This window comes from Brassica napus, chromosome C7 (genome assembly GCF_020379485.1).
Source record: "Brassica napus cultivar Da-Ae chromosome C7, Da-Ae, whole genome shotgun sequence".
Lineage (NCBI taxonomy): Eukaryota > Viridiplantae > Streptophyta > Magnoliopsida > Brassicales > Brassicaceae > Brassica > Brassica napus.
Genome location: NC_063450.1, coordinates 9,537,439 through 9,549,719, shown reverse-complemented (window position 1 = coordinate 9,549,719; position 12,281 = coordinate 9,537,439). Strand labels below are relative to the sequence as shown.

At 34.1% G+C, this 12,281-nt stretch overlaps 1 protein-coding gene across 1 annotated transcript; it reads left to right on the top strand.

Annotated features, from left to right (window-relative positions):
• The first annotated feature begins 8,436 nt into the window (after positions 1-8,436).
• Positions 8,437-11,507, top strand: LOC106409440 (putative polyol transporter 1). The gene is given in 4 exon segments (XM_013850079.3): positions 8,437-9,799; positions 9,874-10,085; positions 10,087-10,221; positions 10,309-11,507. Coding segments are annotated over 4 exon segments (1,536 nt in total). The 5' UTR covers positions 8,437-9,672; the 3' UTR covers positions 11,371-11,507.
• The last annotated feature ends 774 nt before the right edge of the window (positions 11,508-12,281 follow it).

Genomic DNA, 12,281 nt, shown 5'->3' with positions numbered 1-12,281 from the left:
TGTCCTGCAACCTTGTATTATATATTTTAAATAAAAATATTAGACATTGTATTATATATTTATATTGAACAACAAAAATCTTATACATAAAATTTATATATATACCAAACTAAAATAAAGTTCAAAGTGAACAAATTTTGTAATTATTGCTTGAAATCTTTAGATCTATGTTAATTATATTCTCACTAGATATGGAACCGTGCGTTGCACGGACTTTATGGAGAAATTGTCAAAAATGACTCAAAATTTGATTTTGAATACAAAAATGTACTTCAAATTCAATCAAATTCAAAAATAACTCAAAAGGCTAGTGAAATTACAATAACATCCTTATGACCAAACAAATAACATGTATTGAGTTTTACCATTATAACCCTCCGGGTGAGAAGATTTACAAAAAGAAGTCTTCTCTTCTCATTCAGTAAATCTTAAATATAATTTATTTAAAAAATAAAATTGATGGGGAAAAAATGAAATCATGTAATAAATTTAGTTTTACTAAAATTGAATTATTTTCAACAAAGTTGAGTGAAAGTTGAGTCATGATAGTTATTGGTTTAGGGTTTGGTAACAAATGTTGTAGTATTGCTGGTATTTTTAGAGTTAGATTTTGAAATCTTATTTTTTTTTATTTGACCATACGTGTTTAGTGACTAATAACTAGATTTAAACACTTTCTAAGTATGTTTTAAGTTTAAAGAAGTTTTTTTTTTGCTTCTGACATATCTTGTCTAAATTTTAGTAAAATTTAGGGTTTCCGCCTAAATTTTTGAATAATTTAGGTTTTCCGCCTAAATCGAAGTCTTCTAGAAGTCTTCTGGGAGAAGTCTTCTCATGTATTAATCTTAAAAGTAATTATTAAATTTTATAAAAAAAAAAAATTTGAAAGGGATAAAATCGAAATCATGTATTAATAAACATTTTTAAATGAAAAAAAATTTAATTTTCCTAAAATTGAATTATTTTTAACATAGATGAGTGAATGAAGATCAAGTTATGATAGCCTTTGGTTTAGCCTTCTAAGTTTCTTTTAAGTTAAGGAAATGTTTTTTTTTGTTTAGTTATTTTATTATAGGGTGTGAAGGACTCCCAGAAGACTTTGGTTTAGGGCTTGATAACATATGTTATAGTATTGTATATGTTATAGTATTGTTTGTATTTAGGGTTAGATTTTGGAATATTAACTCAAAAAATTTAACTTACATGTGTTTAGTTTTGTGTATATTAAACACTTTATATAAGTTGATTTTAAGTTTAATGAATTGTGCTTTGCTATTTAGTTAGTTATTTGATTAGGTTAGGGTTTGGAAGACTTCCAGAAGACTCTGACATATTCCCGCCTGAATTTTTGTAGAATGTGGGTTTCCCATCTAAAATTTAGTAGAATATATGTTTTTCACCTAAAGCAAAGTTTTCCAGAAGTCTTCTTATGTATTAGATCTTAAAAGTAATTTATAAAATATATTTTGCTAGGGAGAAAAATCTAAATCATGTAAATATAAACATTTCTAAATGGTGTAAATTTAATTTCACTAAAATTAAATTATTTCTAACATAGATGAGTGAATGTAGATTGGGTCATGATAATTTTTGATTTAGGGTTTGGTAACATATGTTATAGTATTATTTGTTTTTTACGGTTAGATTTGAAAATCTTAACTTAAAAGAAAACAATTAAATTTGACATATATCTGTTTAGTTTTGTGTATATTAAACACTTTAAAATTTGATTTTAAGTTTAATGAAGTGTTTTTTTTTGCTATTTAGTTAGTTATTTAATTTTAGGCTCTTAGAAGACTTTCCAAAAAGTCTTATGTATCGAAAATATTTAACTTAATTAGAATTTTTGTTTCCATATAAAAAGAAAATTTACACATTCTCCTTCCTCCTCTCAAATGGCTTCAAAAAAAATGTAATGTTTCTCACTATAAAACTCTCTAACCTCTCTCTAATCTCTTTGAAGATCAAAACACCAAACTTTAAATCTATTTCTCATTTTTTCTTATGTCTTCTCACTAATTTATCTTCTTTTTGTAGGTTTTTCATTATATGGTTCTCATCTTTCACTCTTTCAAAGTAGATCTATAAATTTTGGATATGTATTTTTGTGTGCTTTATATATTAGATTCTAAAAAGCTAAAGATTCAACCTAATGTTGCTGTTTTGTTTATTATTTAAACATAAAAATTATATTTTTGATGTTTTTCTGTATTTTGAAGCTATTTGAATGTTTTTGAATTTGCAGGATTTTCAGATTTAGACAGATTTTGAAAGACTTCTCGGAAGACTTCTTGGAAACTTTTCTAATGCATTTTATGCTAAAAGACTTTCCCCGGAGTCTTCGGGAAGTCCTCCGCCCAAAGTGGTACAATTTTTTGATATATATATTTTTTTGTTTTATATATTAGATTCTAAAAAGTTATAGGTTCAACAAAATATGATTGTTTAAGCATAAAAAATTATTTTTTAAGTTTTCTCTGTTTTGAAGTCATTTGAATGCTTTTGAATATGCAGATTTTTCATATCTGAATCAGACTTTGGAAGACTTCTTGGAATACTCTCAGAAGACTCTCAGAAGACTTAGTGGGAAGTCTTCTAATTTATTTTATGCTAGAGACTTCCCACGAAGTCTTCAGGAAGTCTTCCGAAGTCTTATGCCCAAAGTGTTACAAAGAGATGATGTCAAATGGATTCCAATCTTATCTATGTTAAGGAATGATATCTAGATCCATGTGTAATATTTTTGTTTATGGTCTGTTTTATGATTTGTGTGTGTACTATTTTAGTTGTGAATTCTTTTGTAAACTTAAATTAATCAAAAGAATTTGGTAAATATGTTCATGTTTTGCCAAAAAGTATTTGATAATATTGAAGTTATTGATACAACATTTTAACAATTCTACCCACTTATAGCAAACTAGAACAACACAAAAATTTAGTTAAATTTACTAAACCTAAGGGAAAAAACTTTTCAAAAAGACTTAGTCAAACTCACAAAAGATTAAACAATACATAAATCTCACTAGAAGAATTTTCTAAAGACTTCACTAAAAGTCTTACGGGAAATCTTCCTTTAACATTATCAATAACAGAAGACTTCTTAAGAAAATTCTTTAAAAATTAATGAGAAAACAAGTTAAGTCTTCTCTCAGAAAACTTCTTCGGAAGTTTTCTCGTAAGACTTCTTCAGAAGTTTTCTCGTAAAAGTTCTCCAGAATTCTTCTCGGAAAACTTCTTAAGAAGTCTTCTCCGTAGACTTAACACGAATTAAGCGGGAAAATTAAGCGGAAAACTAAAATTTAAGCGGGAAACTTAAATTTTAAGTGAAAGTTGAAAGTTGAAATTTTAAATTTCATGAAACTTGAAAAGTATACCTTATGATCTAAGAAAACATATTAAACCACATGACTTGATATTAATCTTGAAGTTACTTAACAGTTTTGAAAATTAAAAAAAAAAACACATTTAGAAGTTACTTAACACTCTTGAAAATACAAATTTTACAGAAACAAATGTAAACTTCTGAGTGAAGGATTTCTTAAGAAGTCTTTCTGATTAGCTAGAAACATTAATAAACATGAATGTTTATAACCTCATAATTATCACAAATTAAGTTATGAATTCCACTCATCAGTCCCAATATTGACTATAATAAACATGAATTAACAAGAAAATATTAAAAATTCATTTTAAGTTTTGAGAAAATAGAATTTTAATAAAGATCGAGGTAGAAGACTTCCTAAGAAATGACTCTACTCTCTCAAATAAGAGGTTTAGTCATAGTACTTAGGGATCAAATCCACAAGGAGCTAATGAACACAATAGATCCTAACAAGTTTATGGTTAAGCTAGGCAAGCAATTAAACAGTAAATAGCAGAGGTGAACAAGGCAGTTGTTCGGTTGATTGATTTGAGGTTGTAAACAGTTATGAGAAATATCTAGATTGAGGGTTTCAGGTAACTGGGATTAAATTATAGATTCTAAGGTTTCAATCCTAGAACACGAATTCTAATTCCAATATATTCCAGCTTCCGCATGCGAATAAATCCTATTGATCTAAGGCTATATCTCAGCCGTCGCTTGTTGATATAGTTCGAACGTCGATCGACGCTATGTGACTAGCGTCGCTCGATGTTTACCTAGTCCAGCGTTACCGAGATGTTCGATTGGCTCACTAGTTTGACTAAATCAGCTATCGCTTGTTTCTAGCAATCCTAGCTCTAGGAAATTAATTCAGGTAAAAGACCATGTTTTCGCTTGCGCCTAATTATCATAAGTTCAGGTTTCTAGTTAGCTACTCTAGAACACAAGCATTAATAGCAATTCCTTTAAAGGAAATCTTATCACCTTACTGTATCGATATTTTGGGGTAATCTCTCAAAACCTTATTTCTATCCCTAAATCTAACAAGAGTAACTACTCAGACATAGCAAAACAGAACATAGCAAATATTTGAATAAACTGCATAAATAGAATAAGGTAAAAAAACTGGAGTTCCAAATACAAATCTCTGAAGGAGTCTTGGATCTTTCCTCCAAACTACTGAAAACTCTAAATATGTTTTGTTGTGTAAAGTGGAAAGTATGAAAGCGTGTATTGCCCAAAAAAATGGCAGAGCACATAAATATTAGGTTAAAGTCGGCCAGGGGTAATCTTGTAAATGATGTGGAACTTGGTCCATAAGTCGGCTGGGAACCAAGTCGGACTTTGCGCGCTTCGCTGTCGATTGATGACAAGAGTTGTCCGTCGATCGACGGTTGACTCTAAATGTCGACTCTAGACTGGTTCGATGGGTAGCTACGAGTTTCTTCTAGATTTTTCTCCAAAATGCCCCCATAATCACCATATATCTCTAAAACACTCATGAACCTGTAAACACACTAAAAATAGTCCAAAACATAACAAATAACTCCTAAAACACTTATATACCATGGCTAAAAACAAGTTAATCCATGGTATATTAGCAATTGACCGAAATTTATCAGAAATTTGTTAGAAATTTGACTTTTTATATAACACAGTACAGGATGGGAGGATGCGGGTGTCGAGCAGCGAATTATGTGTGGCTCTGAATTCGAACAGTTTTGCATGATCCCAAAAGTGGTTTCGATCGATGCTATGCTGATGGTGTCGATAAACACCAATGCGAGCTGCCAATGGACATGGAACTTTCGACTAAAAAAACTTCTTCCAGCAGCTTCTTATGCTTGACTACGTCCTCAAAGTTGTCATCTAAGATGGCTTCGATCTGGTGCCTCTCACTTTCTTCCGCTTTCTCTTTAACCAGAGCTTTGTGTTTCCTCACAGCTTTTGCAGTCTCAGAAACTTGGGTGTCTAGCATCATGACATGGGCGTCCAAGGTTTCAAATTTTCTATTCAGCTCTCTGTAGATAAAATCCAACCTCAGATTCAAGTATTCACTCATCTCTGCTGAATTTCAAGGAGCTTTTCCATCATAGATTCCATCATCTGAATATGGCCATGATTCTCATCCTTCTCTACCTCCTGTTCTACCAATGAGACTTCATGTACAGAACCAATATCAGCCTCAACAATCTTGTCACCATCCATTACAGGCGATTTCATCCTTCGAAAATCAAGATTTTTGGTATTGTTACGAAACATCATGTTCTCAATTATTTTCTTAGCTTACTCTGGGTCGGTGTCTCGAAATTTCCTTCGCTTGCAGTATCCAGCATTATATGATATCGCAAATCAATTCCCCTTTTGAAAATTTGCAACAGCTGAACCTCCGTGCAACCATGATGTGGACAGTCCCTTTGGTAGCTCCTAAACCTGTCCCAAGAGCTTCTGAAAGCTTCAGTAGGTCCCTGAAAGGATGTCCAAATTCTATTCCTCATATATTCAGTCTTTGGGTGATAAAAAAATCAGTCAGAAGCACAGTCTTGACCTCATTCCATGTAGTGAGAGATCCTGGTGATAGACGTTTCAGCCGATTAACCGAATTGCCAGAAAGCGAATACTTGAACAGCTTGCAGAGGATGTAGTCTTCGGTTCTTTTATGCTCCTGGATGCAAGAGACAAAATTCTCGAGTGTCTCAATATGGTCCAAGGGATTTTCATGAGGAAGACCATGAAAAGGGTGCTGAACGACATAAGAGAAGTAGGTGGGTTTCATATCAACTCCCTGGATTGCTGGAGGTTGATTCGCAGACCTGTTAACATAGAACTGACCAGGTCTGATCCATTCTGCAATCGTCCTCTGTCGAGGAACTCTATCAACCTCAGTAGCAGCAGATGCTTCAAGGATTATAGCCCCATGTGCATATACTTTTTGACCTGCTGCATTACACAGATGACCTTCGGGGTCATGCAGGTCTCCATTCTCATTCTTTGTCAGCACAAGAGTCGCCACCATGTTGTCTGCTTGCGGGTCGATATCGATCGACCCTCGAGTTGAGGCGTCGATCGCTGCTCGATAATAAGGGTTGATCAACGAACTAGAGGTAGTGTCTATCGATGACGTGCGTTTCTCCTTGCAGATTGAGCGTTCCAAACGTTCTGGGTCTGAGGATAAAAGCTCTTTCTCCTTGCTCCTTCTAGTACTAATAGGCATGTACATGAAAGACAAGAAATTTTTTATGTAAATAACTTAAAACAGAAAATAAAACCTAGCTTAAACCTGTTAATCAAGTCTAATGGCGCATCCTTGCTCCCCGACAACGGCGCCAAATTTGATATCACTCAAATTATCTTTTGAGAAACTTTACTCTCTCTCAAATAGGAGGTTCAGTTGTAGTACTTAGGGATCAAATCCACATGGAGCGTTGACACACAATAGACTTTAGAAATCAAGGTTAAGCTAGGCAATCAATATTAAAACAGTAAACAAAGCAGTAAGCAGGGTGAACAAGGCAATTATTCGATTGATTGATTGATGTTTGTAAACAATAACGAAGAAACATTAGATTTAGAGATCTATCAATCAAAAGATTCAAAACTGAAATTCAAGGATGCAAAGGGTTTTATAGGTTCAATTCTAGAACTTGAGTTCATTAGCAAGTAATTCACCTTTCGCATGCAATTACTAATTAGATGACTAAATAGTATGTTCTAGCCGTCGCATGCAAACAAAGAATGAGTATCGATCGATGCAATCGGTTAAGCGTCAATCGATACTACTTCAGACAAGCATTATCACACATATCAATAATGTTCAATTAAATCCTAGACCAACTGTCGTATTCCCCTAGGTATCTAATTCACTCAGGGTTCATGTTCTGGTAATTAATTGCACTTTTGTGCTTCTCAATTGTCCTATGATTCTAGGTTCAAACAATCAGTCACACTGTCGTGCTATTCTAACTATTCAATATCCTAGTATTACCAGGGACCCTGGTGTAGAATTCAGTAAGAAACCCTAGCAATCCTAACAGATTCAGTTTGCCATTAAGCTCATGAAATCCCTAAATCTAACAAGACGATTACTCAGCCATGCAAGTAATAACACAAATCATACTCTGAATAATATATAAAACCAAAGGAGTTCCAATCAATCTCTGAAGGAGAATTGATCTTCTCTCCAACCCTAAAACAAGAATAATGAATCAAAGAAAGTGTAGCCGTCAACAATGTCATAAAAACAGATAGATAGGGTTTTGAGTCGTCCTGGGATATTCTGGTAACATGTGGTAACTTATGGGCTTAAGACGGTCATGAAATAGGCTCGCCCCCTCTTCTGGAATCACCATTGATTGACACCAAGTCTCTGTCATCGTTCAACATTCATTCATCTCCTCAACAGCTTCCTCTCGCGAGGCAGACGTACCACTCTTCAGTAAAACGAGCATAACTTCTGCTATAAGATGTTGATTGACCTCAAACCGGTGGCATTAGAAATCTAACTCAATCGCACCGCGGGAAGGTCTCCATACATAGCTAAACATCTAACGTGTCTATGCAGTTTTGCACCTCAAAAGACTCCAAAATCACCAAAATTTTCCAAAACGTACAAGAACCTTAAAGCACTCTAAAACATACTCCAAACCCATATAGTAGACTCTAAATATGTCATATACCATGGTCTAAAAGTTGTAAAATTCATGGTATATCAGCAGTATAAATGAAATTTATTTGGAAACATGGATAGATATATAAAAAAAAAGTATATTGTCTTTTCAGTAATTTCATTAATTATATTACCTTAGAAATTTCACATCATTAATTATATTTACCTTAACTATACTTCAAATCATTAATTATATTGCCATAAAAGTAATAGTGCAGATTTTTATTTAGCAGTTAATCAACATTGTTTGACTGGTGATCATTCGGGAAACAAGAGGAACAAATAGAAAAGGTATGCACGGAAATAAAATAGCAGGAATGAAAAAGAATGATTGTTCCTTCTCAAATTTAACAAAGAATAATTTTTTTTTTAATTCTCTACAAAAAATGAATGAGAGGGAATGAGAGAGAATTATTATTCCTTGTGAATGGTAATTTTTTTAGAAACGTTAGGAAATGCATTATTCCTCGTCGCTCCTTGATCACTATTCATACCCTAAATTTGTGCAAATTATAAAAATCAAAAATATAAAATAACCGGGTTTTGCATATGGTTAATAGTTCGGTTTAATCTGTTTTACTAAAAAAAAATTATATGAGTTCCAATCGGTGAAAAGTTACCTAACCAAACACATAATTCAAAGTCAAAGTTTATGTGAACAAAATAATAATTTAAATCAAAATAATTAAAACATATTACATTTCTTGTCACTTAATGTTTTACTCCGTATAACTATTTAATAAATAAAAAAAATTCTTTTTATTTCCTTTATTTTAGCAAAATATATAGAAAGAGTTTTTTAAAAAAATTATTTACAGAATCAGTTAGGTAAGGACATTCAAGTATTCATTCAGGTACAAGTTGTTTCTTTCGGGATCAATTTTTTTGGGTTTTGAAATTAGTCCCCGCTTGTATATTATAAATTTTTGTGTGGGGTTTGAGTTAGGTCATCCCGGGTCTGAATGATTTTTATTCAGATGTGTAGGAACATAAAAATATCTAAATAACCAATGTATCTGAAACAGGTTCAGATATTTGTACCAAAAATAATCTTATTACCCGATACAGTCTAGGTCTTTTGAATACAATTAGTTACGGCGACACATCTAAAATATATAATACTAATCATGAAAAACGAATATAAATGTATAAAAACGTAAAAATAAATACTATGCGTGCACCATTTCAAATATGTCACCATTTCAAATGTTTAAGTGCCATGTGTGCCGATAATGTTAATTATTAACTTTAAAGAACTAAATTTTATATAATAAAATATGTTACTAACTTTAAGATAGAAAAAAAAATGAGAGAAAGAGACGAATCTTGTTAGATCTGTTTTTACTGTAAACAACCGATTTTAGGACAAAACTTGTTGATGAGAGGAAAACACTGGCTCTTGACATCTTCTAATCTATATTTTTATCCCTGAAATTTTGTTTAACCATAACGGGTAATCAGTTAACTAAGTATTTTCTTAACAGTCGGTATTAGTTAGTTTTTGTTGTGAGCATTACACATTTATTTAAACCCATTCCATCATCCCAATAATTCCATCATCCACAGGAACCAAAGTTCATCTTCCAGTTTCATACTCTCTTCTATTAATTAATTTCATTGTCTTGCAATCATAGTGAAGACGATGAGTTCCTCTGGAATAGAGAAAGGTGTTGTCACTGCAGAAGCCGAGGCGCCGAGGGGGAATAGAAGCCGGTTTGCTTTTGCATGTGCAATCTTAGCCTCCATGACTTCAATCATCCTTGGTTACGGTACGATTTTATTCTAACGATCCATGTCATAGTTGGATTCTGTAACCATCCTTACATATATATGGATGTTGCAGACATTGGAGTGATGAGTGGAGCTGCAATTTTTATAAAAGAAGATTTGAAACTGTCAGACGTACAGCTTGAGATCCTCATGGGAATTTTAAACATCTACTCCCTGGTAGGTTCAGGCGCCGCGGGGAGAACTTCTGATTGGATCGGGAGACGATACACCATAGTGTTGGCAGGAGCCTTCTTCTTTTGTGGTGCCCTTCTCATGGGGTTTGCCAACAAATTATCCTTTCATTATGGTTGGCCGATTTGTAGCTGGTATTGGCGTCGGTTATGCTATGATGATCGCACCGGTTTACACGGCTGACGTTGCTCCTGCTACTTCTCGTGGTTTTCTCAGCTCTTTCCCTGAGGTCTAATAGATCTGCCTTTCTAATTTTGGATATAATTAAAAACACTTTTAAATGAAACTTACTGCTTATATGTTCTTTTGTCTGCAGATATTTATCAACATTGGTATACTTCTTGGGTACGTATCGAACTACTTTTTCGCCAAGCTTCCCGTGCATCTTGGGTGGAGATTCATGTTAGGTGTCGGAGCGATTCCCTCAGTGTGCCTAGCCATCGGAGTGTTGGCAATGCCCGAGTCTCCGAGATGGCTAGTCCTCCAGGGTCGCCTTGGGGATGCTTTTAAAGTCCTCGACAAAACCTCAAACACCAAAGAAGAAGCCATCTCTAGACTCAATGACATCAAACGGGCTGCCGGAATCCCCGAGGACATGACAGACGATGTTATAGTTGTTCCCAACAGGAAGAGTGCCGGAAAAGGCGTGTGGAAGGATCTTCTTGTCCGGCCAACCCCTGCTGTCCGACATATCCTAATAGCATGTCTCGGTATCCATTTCGCTCAGCAAGCCTCCGGAATTGATGCGGTCGTCCTTTACTCTCCGACCATCTTCCAAAAGGCTGGACTGAAATCCAAGAATGACCAGCTCTTGGCAACTGTCGCTGTTGGAGTTGTCAAAACACTCTTTATCGTTGTAGGGACTTGCGTGGTCGACCGGTTTGGACGCCGTGCCTTGTTGCTCACGAGTATGGGCGGAAAGTTTCTTTCATTGACCGCGCTTGGGACTAGTCTTACAGTCATCGACAGAAACCCAGGACACACGCTCAAGTGGGCTATTGGGCTTAGCGTTACGACGGTAATGACGTTTGTAGCAGCATTCTCAATAGGTGCAGGACCAGTGACGTGGGTCTACTGCTCAGAGATATTCCCTGTGAGGCTAAGAGCTCAAGGGGCAAGTTTGGGAGTGATGTTGAATAGATTGATGAGTGGTATTATCGGAATGACATTCCTATCGCTTTCTAAAGGTCTAACCATCGGTGGTGCATTCCTTCTCTTTGCCGGAGTTGCTGCTGCTGCATGGGTCTTCTTCTTTACTTTCCTTCCAGAGACACGAGGTATACCTTTGGAAGAGATGGAGAGTCTTTTCGGGAGCTACACTGCAAACAAGAAGAAGAATGTTACAGAGGAAGGTCAAGAAGTGGTTGAGAAACACTGATAAGAAATAATGAAATATGTTGTCGTGAATTGGGGAAATTTCATTACAAAGAAAAGAAAATTGCTTTAATAATGTAAGTTTCCATCTAGCTCAACTTGTTAACTAAGCTCAACTTTATTTTGATGAGAATGTCAATTCAACCTAACTGATGCTATTTTTTAATTGACAAGAACATAAAAACCTTACAAAGATATATTCATCACGCGCCTAGGGGAAAACGTTCTTCAATAGACTCGTCGCTTTTTATTTTCTCATAAACAAACATATGTACATATAATGAGTTTTTTTCATCAAACGGTTATTCTATTACTCAACTTGATCTTGTCTGGAGAACTAGACCGGAATAGAACAATCAATGTAATACAAATCCCTATGAATTGATCTTGCTATCTCACCTCCTTTAATTTTAGCCTCTCGGCAACTCCTTTAATTTTTTGAAAAAGCATGGCCAGGCTCTTGGGCCTTAAATAATTGAGATTAGATCCTTACAGTCAGTATAAAAAACTGACATGTTGCTACTTGTAGAACACCTTCCGTTGTCTAAGAAAGCGTCTCAAGCACGACAGGTAAGGATGAAACTCTTATCCTTTGGTTTCTGGCTCCCATAAGTTAGATTTTCCCTGAGGAGTTCTTTTGTGTCCATCCATAACCATTGAAGAATAAGTCATGTATCCGTGAACTTTGTTTTTGAGAAACAAAATTTCAATTCGAATATTTTTTCAATTTTTCTTTTCAATTTTTTTTTATTTTCAATTTTTTTTTGAAATCCAATTTTTTTTGAAACTATTTTAAAAAATATATTTTAAATTTTAATTAATGGTTTATTAATCTTAAACTCATCTTTCAACCCTCAAATTTAAATCCTAAGTCTATATTAATTAATCGTAGGGGGTATGAGTATTTTGTTTTTT